The 18,149-nt window shown below is 60.8% G+C and overlaps 2 protein-coding genes across 4 annotated transcripts; both read right to left on the reverse strand.

Annotated features, from left to right (window-relative positions):
- Positions 1–2,676: 2,676 nt before the first annotated feature.
- REEP4 (receptor accessory protein 4) lies at positions 2,677–6,543 on the reverse strand. 2 transcript variants are annotated; one of them, XM_054578775.1, is made up of 8 exons: positions 6,190–6,543; positions 5,187–5,259; positions 4,771–4,847; positions 4,558–4,678; positions 4,040–4,153; positions 3,535–3,670; positions 3,238–3,392; positions 2,677–3,152 (listed from the first exon to the last, which is right to left on the reverse strand). In XM_054578775.1, the coding sequence occupies exons 2-8, from the start codon at positions 5,244–5,246 to the stop codon at positions 3,087–3,089; spliced, it is 729 nt and encodes a 242-aa protein (XP_054434750.1). In that variant the 5' UTR covers positions 5,247–5,259; positions 6,190–6,543; the 3' UTR covers positions 2,677–3,086. The 2 variants fall into 2 exon arrangements, with proteins under 2 accessions (XP_054434750.1, XP_054434749.1); XM_054578774.1 differs by having other exon boundaries at positions 6,103–6,543.
- Positions 6,544–9,816: 3,273 nt separating this feature from the next.
- On the reverse strand, positions 9,817–17,530 carry LGI3 (leucine rich repeat LGI family member 3). Of its 2 annotated transcripts, XM_054578776.1 has the most exons (8): positions 17,325–17,530; positions 16,363–16,434; positions 15,482–15,553; positions 15,103–15,174; positions 14,894–14,965; positions 14,072–14,241; positions 13,748–13,912; positions 9,817–11,857 (listed from the first exon to the last, which is right to left on the reverse strand). In XM_054578776.1, the coding sequence occupies exons 1-8, from the start codon at positions 17,528–17,530 to the stop codon at positions 11,040–11,042; spliced, it is 1,647 nt and encodes a 548-aa protein (XP_054434751.1). In that variant the 3' UTR covers positions 9,817–11,039. The 2 variants fall into 2 exon arrangements, with proteins under 2 accessions (XP_054434751.1, XP_054434752.1); XM_054578777.1 differs by lacking the exon at positions 16,363–16,434 and having other exon boundaries at positions 17,325–17,517.
- Positions 17,531–18,149: the final 619 nt, after the last annotated feature.

Raw genomic sequence — 18,149 nt, forward strand, 5'->3', positions numbered from 1 at the left:
CATGCGCTGGGCCGGCAATGCTCTGGAACCTGGAATTCTCCTCACCTTCCCCTCTGGCCCCACGGTGTCTTGGAGCCCATACAGCTGAGGGTGCCACCGAGACCCAGGCATTTTCAGGGCTCTGTGGCAGGGCCCGCGGAGGTGCAGGGTGCGAAGATGAAGGCGAGGCCATCCGGCCCTCGAGGAGCTCATGCTCAGTCCATGCGTTCACTCCTTTACGCGCAAATGCTCGCCTGATGATTACAAGGCGCTCCTGGTCTCACCCCGGGGGAAGTCGGAGGAGCTTCACGGAGGAGGCGACACAAGCTCAGACGTCAGGGAGTACGCGGGCCTCCGCGCTTCTTCACTTTGGCTAAACCACCATTTGTTCTTGGCTGGGATTCAAAAGTGGGTAAGATGCCAGTCTGTTCTTTATGAAGTCACAATGCAGTGGGGGAGAAAAATATGATGTGCTCAAGGCAAAAACAGAAGCCAGTACAAGAACAGAGACGGTGCAGCCTGGAGGCAGGCGCGCTCAAGTGCAAGGGGGCGGGGGAGCGCCTGCCGGGGGCTGGGGTGTGGGGCGGTGAGGTCTGCGTGCACCCAAGGGGCAAATGGTGATAGGGTAGTGAGTGGGGTGGGGGAGAGCGTGGCAGAGGAACAGCATGGAGCCGTGCCAAGTCCAGGCTGACAGAGGTGGGGGACTCTGAGCAACTTGGGTGTGGCCCGCTGGGAAGGGGCTGCCCTCTGGAGGGGTGCGGAGCGGAGAGCAATGGGCACACCGGCACAGCCCCCTGCACCCTGTGCCCAGGACAGGGTGAGCGGGCCGGTGGTCAGGAGCCTTAGGAGCTCAAGGAAGGACTGACAAGTTAGGGACGGCGTCTCAGAAAAAGCAGGGCTGAAAGGAAGGTCACGACAGGCCGGGAAAGAAGGGCTGCTTGGAGGGCCAGCAGTTCACTCAGCCGGAGCGCAGGCCGGAGGCTGATGCGGGGCCGCAGGTGGTGCGCTCACAGGCAGAAACGGGGGCAGCCCGCCACAGGCCGGGGCGGCGGGGTAAGAAGACCACAGACCCGCGACAGCGTCACCCACTCACGCCAAGGCCCCATCCCAGGGACAGAGTCACGTTCCCCCAGCTCCCCTTCCCTGGGAGTTTTTGCTTCACTCTTCTCTGTTCATCACATGCTCCTCTGTCCTCTTCCCTCAGCTCAGGGGTGCAGATCCTGCCATTCCACCTCTACCAAGGCCACTTCTGGGGCGGGCTTGCCTCAAGGGATGGGACCCCCACCCACAGGCGGCACAATTGTGGACAAGTTGCTGCACCTCTCTGAGTCTCGGTTTTTCCATCTGTAAAATTGGTATAACCTATGACCTCAGGCTCATGGAGGGTATTTAAAGACATTATCTCCGTCAGGTGCCCAGCACAAGTCAGGGGCACAGCAGTGTTCGATACGTCCCAGTCTCCTCCTTGCCTCCCAGGCAAGAACCACCTCACCCCTTGAGCCCTGCACAGCATTTTCAGTGCACTGGCTCTGGAGCCAGACTGCCTGGTTCAGAGCCCAATTCTGCCACTCATTGGCTGTGTGACCTCAGGCGAATTAACTTGCCCTCTCAGTGCCGGGTTTCCCACTTGTAAAATGGAGATTATAATAATGGCTCGTACCTCCTGAGGGTGCTGTGAGGATCAAGGTAACATGTCGGGGGGCTTAGAGCAGCACCTGCTGGGGGAGTCACGTTCCAGGTGCCAGCCATTACTAGGCTTTCCATCCCCGGTCCCTGGCAACATGCCTGGTACCTGGTAGATGCTCCATACAGATTTTTTTGAATGAATAAATGAAGAGATAAGGCAACATCATGATGCAAGGGCACACCACGCTAGGAAGTCACTGAACACCAAGGCGTGAGGAGCCAACCTCCACCCCCTGCAGATTAAGTGCCTCCCCAAATAAAACCCAGATAATCCCACACCAGGAGTTAATCCACACTCCTCAGGTCACGGCGGGTTACCGCCCCATCTCCCTCCTTTCCACCCAACACTCTGCCCGACTTCTTTGTTTAATCAAAAAAGGAAAGGAAAAGCAGGCATGGGCGTGGGAGGGGGAGCAGCCCTGGGACGCTGCAGCGAGACCAGCATCCGGGGGCAGGAGAGGGCAGCCTGAGTGGCTGCCCCAAGATTAGGGTAGCGGGTGGAGTGGAGCCAGCCCAGGCACTGCGCCTGAGTCGCAGGCCAACAGGAGACTCCGTGGATGGGGCAGGCTGAGGACCAATGACCGTGAGCAGCAGGGAGGAGCCCCAGGGAGGGCCATCGGAGGCCAGGCCCGAGTTCCGCGTGCTCTCTCCAGCCAACCAGCGGCCAGGCCCCTGCGGGGCACTGGCTCTGGCCAAGCCTCTCTCTGAGCCCCGCCCTCCTTGACCTGGAAGCTGGGGGCAGCCCAGACCCTGGCAGCTGCTGCCCTCTCGCGGCCACTCTGCAGACGTGCAGCGTGCCCCACGTTCCCGAGGTGCGCACACAAACTCGAGGGTCCCCAAGAACTTTCTGTGACAGCACGTGCCACCACATCACACTTATTTGCCGGTGGGTGTCTCCCCCAGAAGACTGGGCCCCTCCGGCAGCCTGTCCTTGAGCCCTCATCCTAAGCTGTTTAATAACGTGTGCTGTGAGGACTGGGAACGCAAACCAGGAGAAACAGAACACTTTCATGTATTTATTTATCAAAACTTGCACAAACCTGACCTCATTCACCAACACAAATCACACAACCAGGGCACACACACAAGGCCTTGGAGAAGGCTGTCAAGTACTTTGAAGGACAGGAAGGAATGAACACAACAGAGCGGGCTTTGGTTTCATTCACAGGGGTCTGGGGAGGGCTCTGGTCCCACGCCTGCAAAGGTAGGATGAGAAAGACAATAAATAGAACCCTCGGCCCAGCTGGCTTTGGTCCATTTCAGGTCATCTCTGTGCATGGCCCTTAACCAACAGCAGGTGCCAGGAGGGCAGAGGCTGGGCAGCTGGTGCAGGCGGGCCCGACGTGCAGCTGGAGGGCCCCTTCCACAGCCCCCAGAGCCCTGCAGGGGCACGAGGTAAAGCTGGGGAGGCTGTGCAGAGCCTAGCTGCCCACGTCTGAGGGCACAGTCTTCTTCCTTGTCCGGACCTTCAGGGAGCGTGAGGTGCCCTGTGGGGAGAGAGCGGGCGCACCATGAGAGGTCCAGGCTGAATGGCCACGGCAGCCCACCTCTCGCGCCTTCTTCGCCACTGACCTCCCGCGCCAGCGGTTTCTTCTTGATCATTCGCAGGCTCTGGCTGCGGCTCAGAGGCTTCTCCCGGGGTCTGGGGGGCGCCTGGGGCACTGCTTCTGTGTCTGACCAACACTCATCCTCGGTGTCGGTGTCCTGCAGGCCCCCTGCTCTGTACCCTGTGTGGCGGAGACGGAGGCTGAGGGGGCAAGGCTGGGCACTTACAGTGTGAAGGCCTGGGGCTGAGCTCTGGGGGAAGGCACAGCTCACGTGGAGAAGTCAGCCCTCTTGGGACAGCTCTGGGCCCCTCTGCCCACTCACCAATGGGTGGTCTGCGGCGGGGCACCTGGTCCTCCAAGTAGAGGGGATCCTGGTAGGCGGGGGCCTGGTTGTCGGGGATGGAGCGCAGGTCCTGCATGGAGAAGCTCCGCAGCCTTCCGGCCAGCGCACCCTGACTCTGCAAGGAAGGGGGTGGGACCGCTGCATCACCTGCCGGAGGGGCAGGCTCCTAGCAGGAAGCAGCCTTAGCCAGAGCAGCTGCCCAGGGAAGTCAAGGGCTGCTGACCTGCAGGTGGTCACCGGGGCAAAGGCCCCAGAACTGAAAGCGACTCAGCAACCTTCTAGCCCTGGGTCTTTGTGGTAACAACAGGAAACTAAAGCCCAGGGAACAGGCGCAGCCGCTTCTGCCAACACCCTGCCTGTCACCTCTCACCCCTACTCCCTGGTACGGACAGCTGTTCTCTGTCAGCGCACTGACAGAGAGGGCTGGACTTGCCCCAAAGGCACTGGGGGCGGGGGTCTGACGGAGGGCTGGGGCCCAGGGCACCTTGGTAGCAGCCTGCACAGCGGCCGTGGCGGCGATGTTGAGGCCCCGCTTCCCAAAGCTGAGCATCGTTTCGTAGCTGCGCTCCTTGGCCTGCACAAGGTAGGTGTCAATCTCCTACGGACCAGGGCACAGAGAGTTCAGGAGACAGTCCGAGCCACTCCTCCTCTGCAGACCCACAGAAGTCACTGCGTGCCACGCCTCCCAGCCCAGCCCCACCCATGGGGGGCTGGCAACCACACCAAGAGCAGGGCTCCCCACCCAGCCCTCAGTCCCCCACCTCAGTGAACAGCCGTGCTCCAGGCACCCCCATTCCCAAGCCAACTTCCAGCTGACTCTTCACACACTCACAAGGCCACTCACGCGTGCCCCCATTTGATTGCCCCAGAGGAGGAAGGAGGCCAGGCTGTTGAGATCCCACAGACTAGGATTAGAACCCAGGCGTCCCCCGTGTCCTAAGCTCCAGGGCCCTTTCCCTCACATTCACCCCTGTGCTTCCCTCCCTGCCTCCCCTAGGGTACCTTCTCATGGAGGGACAAGGATGGGTGGACGAACTTTCGGTAAAGCAGGCTGGCTCCCCTGGTGTGGGGTGAGAGCAGCCACAGCACAAAGGCCATCTTGATCTCGTAGTAGAAAGGGAACCTGTCAGAGCGCAGGGGGGCGAGGTCAGCCAGGGAGCCAGCTTGAGGATGGGGCGCCCCTTCCCATGGCCCACAGAGCTCCGGCACCCATACCAGGAAATGAAAATGTCTGTGAAGGTCTCCACCGCCATGAAGAGGGCAAAGACGATCCAGTACATCATCCACCGGACCTGGGGCGGGGGAAGGGGGCATGCGGAGAGGTCAGAGGCTGAGCCTGCAGAGCAGCTCCCCTGTCCTTGCCTGACCCAGCCCCGAGATGCCAGAGAGCCTGTCCCGCTGCATTCCCCTGGCACCTGGATGGCCCTAGAGAGCTGCCACTCGTTCCTGCACCCAGCCCCAGTGGGCTTTACACACAAGTCCCTGCACAGGCACCTCTACAGCTCACCCTCCGTCCACACTCATTCCACTCAGGATCTGCCAGCCAGTTCCGACCCTCCCCACCTCCCCAAGCCCTGCCATACCCCCCAAGGCTGTCACCCCGCCACACCCTAGCCAACTGCCACACTCACATATTCACGAATGTTCTTGGTCTTCACAGCCTTGTAGGAAGCATAAGCCGGGTACAGCATCCCAAATACCAGCCTGGAAGAGAAGCCAGAACAACGGGGGATGCGGGGGTGTGAGGGGCACCATGCCCTGCCCCCCACTGGCAGCCACCTCCCCCACGGGTCCGAGGTGACAGTGCCTACCCTGTTCTTCCCGCTTGGCTTGCACAACCTGCATCTGAGTCAGTGCCCTGGAGGCCGCCTCCCCACCCTGCTGTTTACAAACATCCACAGCCTGTCCAGGCCTGTCCAGTGGCCCATGGGTGCATGGGCACACACAGCTACTGAACACGGTGGGTGGGGGGGTGGGTGCAAGGCAGGCTTCTGAGCTGGTGAGAGCACCAGGCTGCCCCCTCCCATGGACATGCAATCAGGCCCAGGGCCACCAGACCTGGCACTGCTGGGCTGCAGACAGGGATTTTCAAGCCAGGTACTGAAGTATATTGAAAGGTGATGGGTAGGACACAGGAAGGAGAGGCCAGGGTGGTGAGTCATGTGACTGCTCAGATGGGAAGAAGGCACCTGGATTCTCCGCCCACAACATGCCACAACACCTTGTGTTGGCCAAGGGGCTTAGAGCCAGCCTGTGGTCCTCCACCCCACGCACCTGTCTGCAGTGTGTGGGAGCGCTAGAGGGGTCGCCATCGGTCAAAGGGGCTTTAGGGGCTGGGGCGATAAACCCGCGGCGCTCGAAGCCGCGTGCAGTCCCGCAGATCCGTTAACTATTGCGCCGAGTGTTGGGGGCGGGGGGCGGGAGGGAGCTGATGTGACGGAGCTCAGAAAGTCCCCTTTCCCATTCCCACTAGACGTTCCCGGTCTCCACCCCAGGGGCAGCGGGCTGGCACTCGGGGAGAGAGGGTGTGAGAGCCACCATACTCACACCACCAGGCTACAGATCATCCTGGACACCATCCTGCAGTCTCAGGGACGAAGGGAGACCCCCCAAGACGCCCAGAGAGACGCTCACGCGGGGCTGCAACGGGGGAATCAGCGGAAGTGCGGGAACCAGACAAGCGCTCGTCCCGCCGCGTGGCAGAGTCGGAACCCGCCGCCCCTGACTCCGCAGTGTCAGTAGACCAGGCGGCCGGGGCCAGGAGGCGGGGGCACTGAGGCCCCGACTCGCCGCCAGTGCCGGAAGGCGCACTCTTCCGCCACGCCGCGCTGTCCAGGCAGTTGAGGCTCCGATCTGCGCTTCCTGTCGCGGAGAACCAGGAGTTCGACCCTTGCCGCGGCGCCGCTGCGTGTCCCGGGCCCGAAAGGCGGGTCGTGGCCTTCGCTCGTGCGAGTGTCCGGGTCTCTGGTCGCCAGGCCGCGGGCACCAGCCTCGGGGCGGAGTTTGCAACTCACTTGAAAGTTGCACGGAACTTGGGTCTGCCCAACCCCAGGGCTCCGGCGCGTGGCGCAGGCGCAGTGAGGCCTCGAACGGGGCGGGGCAAGGTCCGGGAGCAGGCGGCAGGCACCTTAAGGGGCGTGGAGTCTAGGACGTGGGGTTGTGGGGCCGGGTAGGTAAGCAGCTGGCATATCGGACATATGAGGGGGTGGGACGCGGCAACAAACAGGTGGGATGGGGGAGGGGAGTGTGGAAGAAGCGAAGGATATTTGAAGGATATTTGGAGTTTCCGAGGCTCGACACGGGCTTCCCCCGTTGCCTCGTTTCTACTCTGTAAAATGGGAGCGGGCACGAGGTGATGGAGGTCCCCCTCGAGGCTCAGGCACAAGCTGGAAGGAGGCTTAGCTGGGCACCAGCAAATCCGGGTCATACTCCACCAGGTCAAGAGCTCAGGATGGCCTCAAAGATGCCGAGCTGACTGGAGGGAAAGCGGGGAGGAAATGGGGAGAGGGAACCTGAGGGACCCCTCACCCCCATCTGCTGACTTCTGTCTGCGTACCTTGTCAGAGCCCTCAGGACTGGGCAGGCTGACCACGACGATTTGGGAGATTCTGGGCAGGACCCCCAGCCCCCATGCCTTCTTCACCAGAAGTTTGAAATCCCACCTATTCCTTTGAGCTAAGAACACAAATATCCTTGAGAGCTTAATATCACATTGCCATTTTGTAGTGTGGTTTTGTGTGTGGGGTCCTGATCTTTACGAAGATCCTTTTACTTACTTACTTACTTATTTATTTAACCATTTAGGAAATACTCTCAGTGATGAAAAGTTACTTGCCCAACGTCACCTGGTGGCAGGTGGGTAAATGCTTGGCTGGACCACTCTTCTACAGGTGGCTTTGGGAGGGGACAGTGGATGAAGAGGCTCGTCTGGGAAGGATGTGCATACCTGGAAGAAGGTGTATACCTGAAAGAAGGTGGAAGGCTCAAAAGAAAAGGCAAAGTGCTGCTTCTACGACTTTCCACCTGGGGCTGCCTTCTGAGCACCTCTCCTGTTTCGCGCCTCCTCTCCCCTCTGAAACTGGGTAACACCGCGTCCTCCCACCCTGCGCTGGGCGACAACAGAGCTGTGGGGGTGGGAAATGGGCAGTTATTACTTTTTATTAGAGCCGCATTTAACGCCCACTGCCCCTCAACAGGATGAACTACGTAATGATGGGGGGCCAGGGAAGGAGGCATCTTGGGAATAAATAAATCAATGAAAACATATTGTGATTATACTTAATTATTATCATCATTTTTATTGGTGTGGCTGGGTGTGAGAGCCAGCAGTGAAACCAGCCCACGGGGAAGCTCCCCCGAGGCCCTGCTGTCTCTCCTCGCCTCGCCACCCCCTCGCCCTGGGCCTGGCTCCCACCCTGCACTGAAGGACGAGAAACGCCAACGGCTGGGATCCCACCGTCCCCCTCTAGGCACACTCGTTGGAGAGGGAGGATGTGACCGACTCAACAGGGGATCCGCTCAGGGGCAGCAGGGAAAGGGTGGGAGCTGCAGGGGAGGGAAGAGATGTCCATGCTTCAGGAGGGAAGGGTGCCCGGGCTGCCTGAGCGCATGTGAGTCTCGGGCTCTCTGTGCCTGCTGACGAGCAGCCTTCTCTCCTGCAGCCGCCCTCCAGGTCACGCATGTGACCTCAGCATCACACACCTCTCTGCGCCCCCGCTCGCCCACTCCAAGCCCTGCCAGCTGGGGCGGTCTCTCACATGGGGGCTCCTGGCATTGATGCCTGGGGGAATCCAGGGGCCAAGATGCGAGAAGCCTGCTGCTGAGAGAAGGGCTCGGCGTGGAGGGGCATGAGGCTGGCAGCTGGGGGTCACCTCCTCAGCTTTGGCAGGGGGAGTGGACTCTGCCTCTCACGGCCTTTGATCCTGAGCTGTTGACATAATCACCCAGTCACACTGGGTTGCTAAGCAGCTCTCTGGACACACAGATGACCCCGGGGCAGGTGTAGAGAGCTGGACATTCAGGGAGAAAAGGGTCTCCATTCTTGGGAGTTCTTGGGAGGAGCCCTGGGAGGGTGAGGGATGACAGCGTGGTGTTTATCTTTCTACTGGGCAACAGGGTGCCAATGGGTCTGGGAGGCTCGGCACACTCTGCCTGGCAACCTGTCCCTGGCGCGGCATGGGGGCCCGTTCCCCATGTGAAAAAGCAGGACGAACGTTCCCAAGACAGTGTGGCTGGGGGACCTGAGGGGCGCCTGCTAAACCAAGAGCGCATGACAGTGATTTGGGGAGGTGCAAACCCAGACACATCACCTGCGAGCTTCCCCACTGTGAGGAGTAGCTGGGGCCAGGGCTGGTTGGGCCTCTGAGGCCACAGGTAAGATGTGAGGTACAGGGGCCTTGAGACCAAGGGTGTCAGTCTTCCCCAAAAGGCACCCTCCTCCTCTCCCACAGAGCAGCCCTCCCTGAGCCACCTGGGCCTCATATAGTCCTACAGACCAATAAAAATTGTGGCAGACACATTCTTCCTAGGGCCTTGCATGTATTACTAGACTGGATATTGTGTGCATTTAAATCTCACACTAACCCTGCCAGCTAGGTAACAGGACTATCTGCATTTTACAGATAAGGAAACAAATACAAATAGGCTAAGTAATGTGTTTGAGGTCACCCAGCGAGTAAGTGGCGGAATCAGGATGCAACGAAGTAGGATTTCTCATCTGTGTTGCCAAAGCAGCTCGGGCTCCAGGAATCGGCCTGCTTGCTTGCAATCCCCCACCCAGGGCAGGGGTGGCAGCGATGGCTGACGTTCACCCGGGAGAGGGGTGAGGAGGGGAGGCGCTGCTGAGCTTGTCTTTGGCCATGTTGATTGGAATTGACCTGACGGAGGGACAGACTCCATTGGCCCCAAGACTGTGGTCTCCAGGACGGAACACTTGGGCGGTGAATCAGCCCCAGGTGCTGGAGACTAGCCCCACTCACCCAGCCCCCGAGTGTCATCACCACGAACTCCTGACCCCAGCCCCAGCTGGCCTTGCGGGTGTCCATGCCCTCCTGGGAGGGAAGGGAGCAGGCAGGAACGGGATCCGAGAGCTGACATTGGCCCCTGACAGCAGGAGGGACAGGCAGCATGTTCCGTTCTTCATGAAACAGCTACCTCTGGCCGTTGCCTCTGGACACCTGAGAGCCGGCAATGGGGTGGGAACTTTTTATTTAAAGCAGTGAATTATAGCCCTGCCCTCCAGTGCCCCACCCCCGCCCCAGCATTAAGCCACCAGAAGCCCCACACACAGTCTGGACTCAAGGAAGAAGCTCCCCTCCCAGGTCTTCTGCACCCGCCTCCTTCCTTGCGACTGTCTGTCCCCAGCTTACAGCAGAGGGCAGCAGAAGCTCGGCTCCCGGCGCCCCTCCTCCAGGCCTCAGCCCTCTCCCCCTCAGTTTGCCCTCAAGGCCGAGCCCCTGGGGTGTGTGTCTGTGGACTGGAGGGGCGCCAGAGCCCCCCAGGTGCTCTGCAGCCCAGCTCTGCTCCTGCACCTGCCCAGAGGCCCTGAGTGCTCGCAGGGTCCTCGGCCGGGCCAGCTCTGGGACCCAGCCCGAGGCTGTGCAGCACGGGGGCCACAGCCCAAAGGAGGTGCTGGACCAGGGGGCGCGGGCAGGGGCCTAGGCTGGGGCAGCCACAGGACAGGAAGACAGGAAGGCTTTTATCTGGGTGGTCCATGGTCACAGGGTCAGAGCAGAAAACCCCGGTGAGGACAGAGGCAGCGCAGGGAGGGAGGAAGTCGGGTCTGCCAGGGCTGCTGTTGTTATTGCTTCGGGCAGAGGGGCTTTGCCCCCAGGAAGTCAAGCTGGTGCCCAGAGGCAGGGCGGGCACACCAGGGATGAGCGGAGGAGGGCGGTACTGTGTGAGGCCAGGTCACGGCGGGGAGCCCCTTTTGGCAGCGCTGGATCTCCATGTGCACACTAGGAAACGGGGGGTGTGGACAGGTGTGCGTGCGTGTGACTGAGGGCGTGGGCCGGATCCCACGTGTACATGCAGGAGGAGCGGAGGGTGGGTGAGCATACCCGCAGTGCGAAGGATGTGGTCGTGGCTGCCTCGTGGGGCGTGAGGAGGTTAAGTGGACCTCTGGAGCACCGACGAGGAGAGACCAGAGGGTCAGAAAGATCAGCCCAAGACCCCCCCTCGCAGCATCCCTCCCCCTCCCAAGGCCAGAGCTTGTGGAAGGCAGCAGATAAGGGGGCCTGTAGATGCGGTGTGGAGTCCACGGGTGTCCACAGATGGGAGGGCCCCGGGCTCTGGGTTGCCTGGCGCATATACGGGTCCTCATGCCGATTACAACTGTGACGAGCGGCTTCTGGGGCCAGTCCAAGTGGTGCCCCTGCTCACCAGGAGTGTGTGCGCGAGGTTAGCTGCACGCGTCCTCACCCGGGCACACGTGCTGCTCACGCAGAGCCTCCCCTCAGCCTCGACCCAGAGGCCTCGGCATCCCGCTAGGCACTGAGATCCACCACCACGTGTCGGTACACAAGTGTCTGTCCCTTGAAGCTGGGGGCCAGGAGCAGCTGGGCGTCCCCCGCAGGCATGTAGCAGAAGGCCCGAGGGGCCTGCACAGCCAGCTCCTGGAACCGGACGAACTTCTGCCGCCCCTCATCCCACTGGTAGACCTGGGTGAAGGAGAAGTCGCTGCCCAGTGCCAGGTAGCGGCGGCCACCCACGAGGAAGGGCTGCAGGGCCAGCGAGCCCCGGGAGGGCAGGGCCTGCACCTCGGAGAAGCGGGTGCCCTCCCAGCGCAGGATCTTGGAGTCCCCTATGTAGCGGCTGAGGCACAGGTAGCTGTCCCGTCCAGCACGGAAGTGTTTCACAGCCTGGGCGTCAGGTACCTGAGAAATCTCACCCTGGGCCACAAACTGCTTCTGGGTGCGACTCCACTGATAGATGACTGGCGCCTGGGAGCTGCTCGACACAATCAGCCGTGGCTTGCCCTCGCCGTCCACAAACTCCAGGTCGGTATCACGGTGCCAGGGGTGCAGGGCCTGGTGGGAGTAGAAGCCATTCTGGTGCCAGCGGTAGAGGCTGGTGGCGCCCGCCTTGGAGCTGTCGGCCACGGCAAAGTACCAGTCGCCGTCGATGCGAAAGGCCTCCAGGTCATTGGGCTTGCGCACGCGCTGCGGGTCGATGTCCTGCAGCTTGGTGAAGCGTGTGGTGTTGGGGTCCCAGTGGTAAATGTAAGAACCGCCGAACAGCTGGGCTACCACCACGTACAGCTGGCTGTCCACCACCATGGGCTTGCAGTGCACGGCCGAGGGGGCTGCGGGGAGCAGGGAGGTAGCGTCAAGCGGCACAGGTGGCTTCGTGCCCCTGCCCAGCCTCAGAGGAGAGGGTCAGGCCCCTCCTGCCCTGGGCATCCACCCTTGTCCCCAGGGTTCAAATATAAGCTGACCCCGAGCACAAAATAAGTGTCCCTAGATATCAACTGACTGTTTAACCACAGTATCAGTTATTGAATTTAGCTTGTGTGCAGTCAGTGTGCTAAGGGTGAGCACACTGCCCCAATTAATCACTCTGAAACACATCCTATTATTTTGCCATTTCACATGAAAGGAAACTGAGGCTCAGTATCTAAGTGACTCGCCCAGAGCTCCCCGCTGGCGAGCAGCCAGGTAGGGGAAGGAGGGAGAGTTGAGTTCATCCGCAGCCGGGGGCAAACCGACAGCTTGGTATCTGGAGGTTGAATATGAGAACACATCCTCCCAAGAAATCCCAGTTTTGAAAGGTTTTATGTATGAAAACAAATGTACTTGTGCCCAACCAAATCGATCTGACCTGTTCCCAGGCACCCAAAGCGTATGGGACCACGCTCCTCACCTGTCCTGGTGCTTCCAGTCACTGCTTCCATCCACCCTCCTGCCCCGCATCACCCCGCCTCTCCCGAGGGGAAGCCCACACACAGCCTCAGCCTCTGACAGTCACTGCCTGAGTCCCCGGGGCGGCCTTGGTCGGCCTGCCCGGCTCCAGAGCCACCGTGGGTCAGTCAGACTCTCTCTGCCCGAGCCCCGCAAGCACCTCAAACTCCAGCTGGCCAGAGCTGAGCTCCTTCCCACACCTGCTCCTCCTCCTGTGTTCTTCATACAGTTCGTGGCTCCACCCAGTCGTCCCATCCGGAAAGCTGGGAGCCGTCCCCAGCACCTCCCGGCCGCCTCTCACCCATAGCTGATCAGTCCCCAAGCTCTGTCAACCCTCCCTCCTGCTTTCTATTGATAGCACAGTTTGTGTAAGATGGGTGTTATTTCTTCCTTAAGTGTTTGCTAGAATTCACCAGAGAAGCCATTTGGATCCGGAGTCTTATGGGGGGCGGGTGGTAGTAACGACTTCAAGTTCTTTCATAGATAAAGGGCGATTTCAATTTTCTGTCTCCTCTTGTGTCAGTTCAATCCTCTTTTCTAAATATAATTCTCCACCCCCACGGCTGCTGCCTCAGTCCAGGCTCCAGCTGGCTCCCCTGCTGGCCTGCCCACATGCCTGGCCCCATGCCTAGCCGTGCTCCGCAGAGTTCGCAGCGGGAGTCGTCTCGAGCGTAGATCGGATTGGCTCGCACACTTTCTCAAAGCTCATCACTGACCTGGTCCTCATCTCTCTCGGGCCTGCCACTGTCCACCTTGGACCTCATGCTATAGCCAAATAAGCTGCTTATGATGTACCCATGCCTGCACTCACACGATAAGCTGTCGCATACCTTATTGACTTTGTTGATGCTGCTCCCTCCGCCAAAACATCCTTTCCATATTTTTTCTCCTAGCTAAGTCCCCTTCAGCCTTCTAGACTCATCTTAAACTCAGTATCTCCTCCTTTTAAGTTCAATGGCACCACCCAGATACTTAAGCCAGGAATTTGGGCATCACCTCTGATTCCCTCCTCTCTGTCATCCTTCAAGACTCAGTGTAAGCTTCCCCTCCACCAAGAGGCCTTCCTTGATTGCCCTGGGTAGGCCTCTCCTTTGTGTTCCCACTGCATCGTGCTCATATCTCCTTCGTAGCAGCTACTATTATATGGATGTTATCTGTGCATGTATCAGCCTCCCTCCAAAGACTAGGACGTTCTTACGAACACAGGCCATGTCTCATCTGTCCCTCTCCCCTCGCTGACCTCCACCCCAACTCTCCTTAGCTGGGGCCAGAACAGCCAGGCTGGATACAGATACCTGGAATCTTATCATAATCTCGAAGCTGCCGTTCAACATAGTCCCACTTGAGGACAGTGCAAGCGCTGGCACCTGGCTGGGCCAGAGCCACGTAGAGGTCGCTGGAGTAAAGGAAGGGCTCCGCTGACACCGCTGGGAAGGACAAGGTCTGGTACAGCACAAAATCTGCAGGGATGGGGGTGGGGTAGGAAGGAAGAAGAGCAGGAGTGTTTTTGGTGGTAAGGTCGCTTCTCAGGCAAGGTAGGGGGCTGGGGGCTCAGGCGATGCTTGTGGAGCTGCCTGGGCGAGGCCCAGCGTGAGCCCCGAGGCAGGGGCTGCTCCCACCTGTGGTGATGCAGTCAAACTCCCGCAGTGGCAAATCCTGCACTTTGTGCTCTTGGAAGCGGGGTGGGCTGGTGCAATAGATGGGGGCCACCGTGGTGTTGGTGTGTGCCAGCCACTCCACCAGCCACTTCACCTTGCAGTCACAGTTGAGTGAGTTGCCCCGTAGGTCCCTGATCATGAGGGTGACAGAAGGGACATAAAGAGGGACAGGTTCTCAGCTGCTCGGCCCACCCAGGCCCTTGAGGTTTCAGAAGTAGATATTGTCAAGGCCGCTGCTGGTTGCTTACATGGCACTGTCGTGCCCATGAGAAAAAGCCTCCCCTTGGAGCAGATGCAGCCCCGTGGACACAGGTGTGGCCGCTGGAACGGGGGCTGGTTCAGCCCCCGCTTGCCTCCTCAGCCAGGGGCCTTTTGCCATGTACAACCTGCCCAGCCCTCTGTTGGTGTTGGACTCTGCCCCATCCCCCTCCCACAATCCGAGTCTCTCGTCGAAACACCGATCAATGACTGAGGCCATGCTATCAGACGTTAATGTAGGTTCAAATCAAACATGTAGGAAGCACATGTTTCAAAAGCACACATATAGTGTCTCAGGTGCATTTTAAGAGGGCCCACAGGTGCCGCGAGGAACCCCGACTTGGAAGGCTACCAATCTATATATAGTTCTACCTAGCCTTCTCGGAGCCGCCCCCCTGCCTCCAAACCAAGCCCTTGTTGCCTCCCAAGACTTTCTGAACTTTCTGATCCTGGCTCCCACACCGCCCCCTCCGGGGATGCGCCCCTTCTGTGGCACTGCCCACAGAGCTAGGACTTAGGCCTTACAAGTCACTCAGGATGTCCAGGGGCCGAAAGATGTCTCTAGGCAACGTCTGCAGGTTATTGTTGGCCAGGGAGCTGCAAGAGAGACCAGTGGGTCACCTGAAGACCATGACTGAGGCCAAAGGCCACAGGAGCCAAGGATGGAGGTGGGTGGGGTGCGGCGGGGCGGTTCTTTAGTTCTGCTGATGAATGTACACGTGGGAGGTACTTACAGGTGTGTTAAAGACTTGAGTCCTCGGAAAGTAAACTTGGATAGCGCCCAGATGTCATTGTTCTCTATGAAGCTGGAGGGAACGGGAGTGGTCTCAGCCCCACTCAGGATCACGGGACCCTCTCCCTCACCTGTTTCCCTACTCCATGCCTGGATTCCAGCCCGTGGCCCCCAGACAGGCTTTCATTCCAAATCTGGTGACACTAAGCCTGTGGCGACAGGGCATCCAGGCGGGATGGCGTAGGCGGGGGGACAGATGAAGTGGCCTCTCCCCAACTCGGTCCCGCAGCCAGAGGGTCCCGGGGCTCTCACCTCCCAGCCTTCCTCATTCAGCCTCCCCCCGCAGCCCACCCGGGCCCTCCCCTCTCCTTCCCACACACAGGTACTGCAGGTGCGACAGCCCTGTGAAGGCGTTGTCTCCGATCAGCGTGAACTTGTTGGAGTTGAGTAACCTGGAGAGACAAAGGCAGAATTGGAGATTCCAAGGGCGTGCCTGCTGCCTCGCCCCTGGCTTCCTCAAGGCTGGCCTGCCCGGCCGCCCGCCCTCGGGACCCCAGCGGGGAGCCCGCAGCAGCCCGGGTGGCAAGGCCAGGCTGGAGCCCCTCCTGGTCCCAGAGCCTCCCAGGGTCCACGTTTGTTCCGGGGTGAAAACAGGTGGGGCAGATCTCCCCTGCAAGCGGGTCCTTCCCCCGGCGCCTGTGCCCCGTCTCCCACTGCCGCGGCCTCTGGCCAGCGCCCCTGGGGCTGCTGGAGAGAAGGAGGGGGTAACTGGCATGAACTCTCTCCTGTGACTGGGGCTCCGAATGGAAACAGCCCCTTTAGGAATTCTAGGCCCTCTGGTCCTCCCCCCCTTGGGCCCCGAGCTCTTTCTTCAAACCCTGGGACCACCTGTCTCTAAGACGACCCCACTTCCCGGCAGAGCCCACCTCTGGCACCAGTCCAAGCTACTTGTACCCAGCTCCTTTGGGTCTCTAGAGGGGGCAAGTCCATTCCTCGCTGGGCCCCAAATACCCACTTCCTGGCTTTGGCATGGGACCCCTGCCCTCCTTCTCCCCGACAGCTGTTCCTTCCACCCCCCTGACTCCAGGCTGCCCCCCCCTTCTGTGGCCTATCCCATGGGGCGAAAGTCGGGACACCTGCATCTTAATCTCCAAAGGCTACCTACGTGGGCTCCCCCCGCCCCCCCACCCCCGCCCAGGATCTGTCTGTCCCCTTCCACTGCCGCTCGCCAAGCCACCCCCCTCCAAGGCCCCCTCCATACAGGAACTGCAGCAGCGGCAGGTGGGAGAACGCTCCAGCCTGGACCTCGGAGAAGGCGGCATTCACCAGCGTCCTGCAGGGGACCATCGAGTCAGTGCTGGGGGCGCGTATGCAAGGACCCGCCCCCGGCCCCGGCGGGTCGGTGAGGTGGACAGGGCAATGGCTTCTAGATGCACTCACTCGCCCTGGAAACGCCGTGTCTCTAGCCTGCCCTCCCCCCGGAGCTGTCTTCCGCTCCTCCTCACTGCCTGCCTTCATCATCAGCTGCACCGCTCTCCCTCAACCCCTGCCTCCCTGAGCACCGCTGGCCCCTGGTTCAGCTTCCCCCTCAGCCCAGAGAAGGTTCCATTAGCCATACTTTGATGATCCTCTGGGATGGGCTCTGGGATGGGGGTGGGGACTAGCATCCTGCTCTCTAGAACCGCACAGCCTGCCTGGTCCCCAGAGGCCGCCGCCAGGGAGACTGGCTGGCTGGCTGGGTGCAGAGCGGCTGGAGAGACTGGCAGCAGGCATCTGCGCCCAGGCCAGGGTGCTGTGTGGGTGCACCTCACTCCCACCCCTCCCCCTACTGCCTCCCCCCCCCACAAGAAGCCTTTCTGCCCTTGGTGTGACATCACAGGCAGGGGGCTCACATGCTGGGATAAGCAACACCCCCCCACCAAGTCCAGAGCCCTGCACACAGTAGGTCTCATTGGCGCTGCTGGTGGTGATGATTCATTCTCAGCCATAAAGTGCTGTTTTCCCAGCCATGGCTGCTGAGCCTGCATGACTGCAGAACTCCCTGTCTAGCTGATATATTGAGTCTCTGGACCTGCGGACCCCTGGAGTCCTCCTGGTCCCCATCCTCCATGAGGGGGAACGGGCTTCTTCCCATGGCTTCCAGAGTGGTCTTTGCCTTCCTCCTCCTCTGGAAGGAGACTGGTGCCCCCGCCACCTCCCCCAGGGCCAGGGCTGGGCACTCACAGAGAGATGACCTCGGCGGGCAGGTTCCTGGGCACTGCCTTAGAGTCCACGCAGAAGGCCGTGTCCCTGGTGCAGGAGCAGCTGGGTGGACAGGGGGGCGTTTTGGGGGGCCTCTTGGCACTGACTTGCAGCATCAGGCAGAAGCCCAGGGCTGACAGCGCCAGCATCGGGAGCCCGGGGCCCCGCCTGGTCCGCAGCCCCGCCATGCTGCCTGTGAGCTCTGCCTCCGGGCCCGGCCGCCCGCGCCCCGCCGCTCCCTGCCCTGCTGCGGGTTGGCACCTCCGGGCCACCTGCAGCCGCTGCGGCAGCGAGGGGCTGGCTGCCCGCGGCGGAGAGCGGACTCCAGCCCTGGCGCCGCCCGCGCTTGCCTGCCCTGCTTGCTCCCGCGAGCGACTCGGAGGGATGCGCGCAGCGAGAGGAGCGGATCGCTGTCGAGCTGGGGTGGCCGCGACTGCCGCGGCGGGGGCGCGCAGGGCGGAGGGGAGTCCCCTGCTGGGAGTATCAGAGAGGGGAGTGGTTGCGGCCAGGGCCGCTCTAGGTTGCGTGCCCCGCTGGCGGTTTCTGGGCCATCTGCTTGTGCGTCTGGTACCCAGAGCGTCTGTGCGCGAGGGCATGTGTGTGAGGTGACGTGTGCATCCTGGGATGGCATGGCTGTGTGCATGTGCGCACACCTGTCTCCGCAGGCACATGCACAGATCCCCTTGTGAGACCTGTCCGCAGAGGGAGCCACATGCCTCTGTGCCCTTGCTGGGGTTTGGGGGCGCAAGTCTTGGCGCTCGCGGAACACATCCTCTCAACGGCTTCATGGGCATGCCATTGCTGACA

The sequence above is a fragment of the Pteronotus mesoamericanus genome, unplaced genomic scaffold (genome assembly GCF_021234165.1).
Source record: "Pteronotus mesoamericanus isolate MK-2021 breed Mesoamerican mustached bat unplaced genomic scaffold, CSHL_Meso_final contig_502, whole genome shotgun sequence".
Lineage (NCBI taxonomy): Eukaryota > Metazoa > Chordata > Mammalia > Chiroptera > Mormoopidae > Pteronotus > Pteronotus mesoamericanus.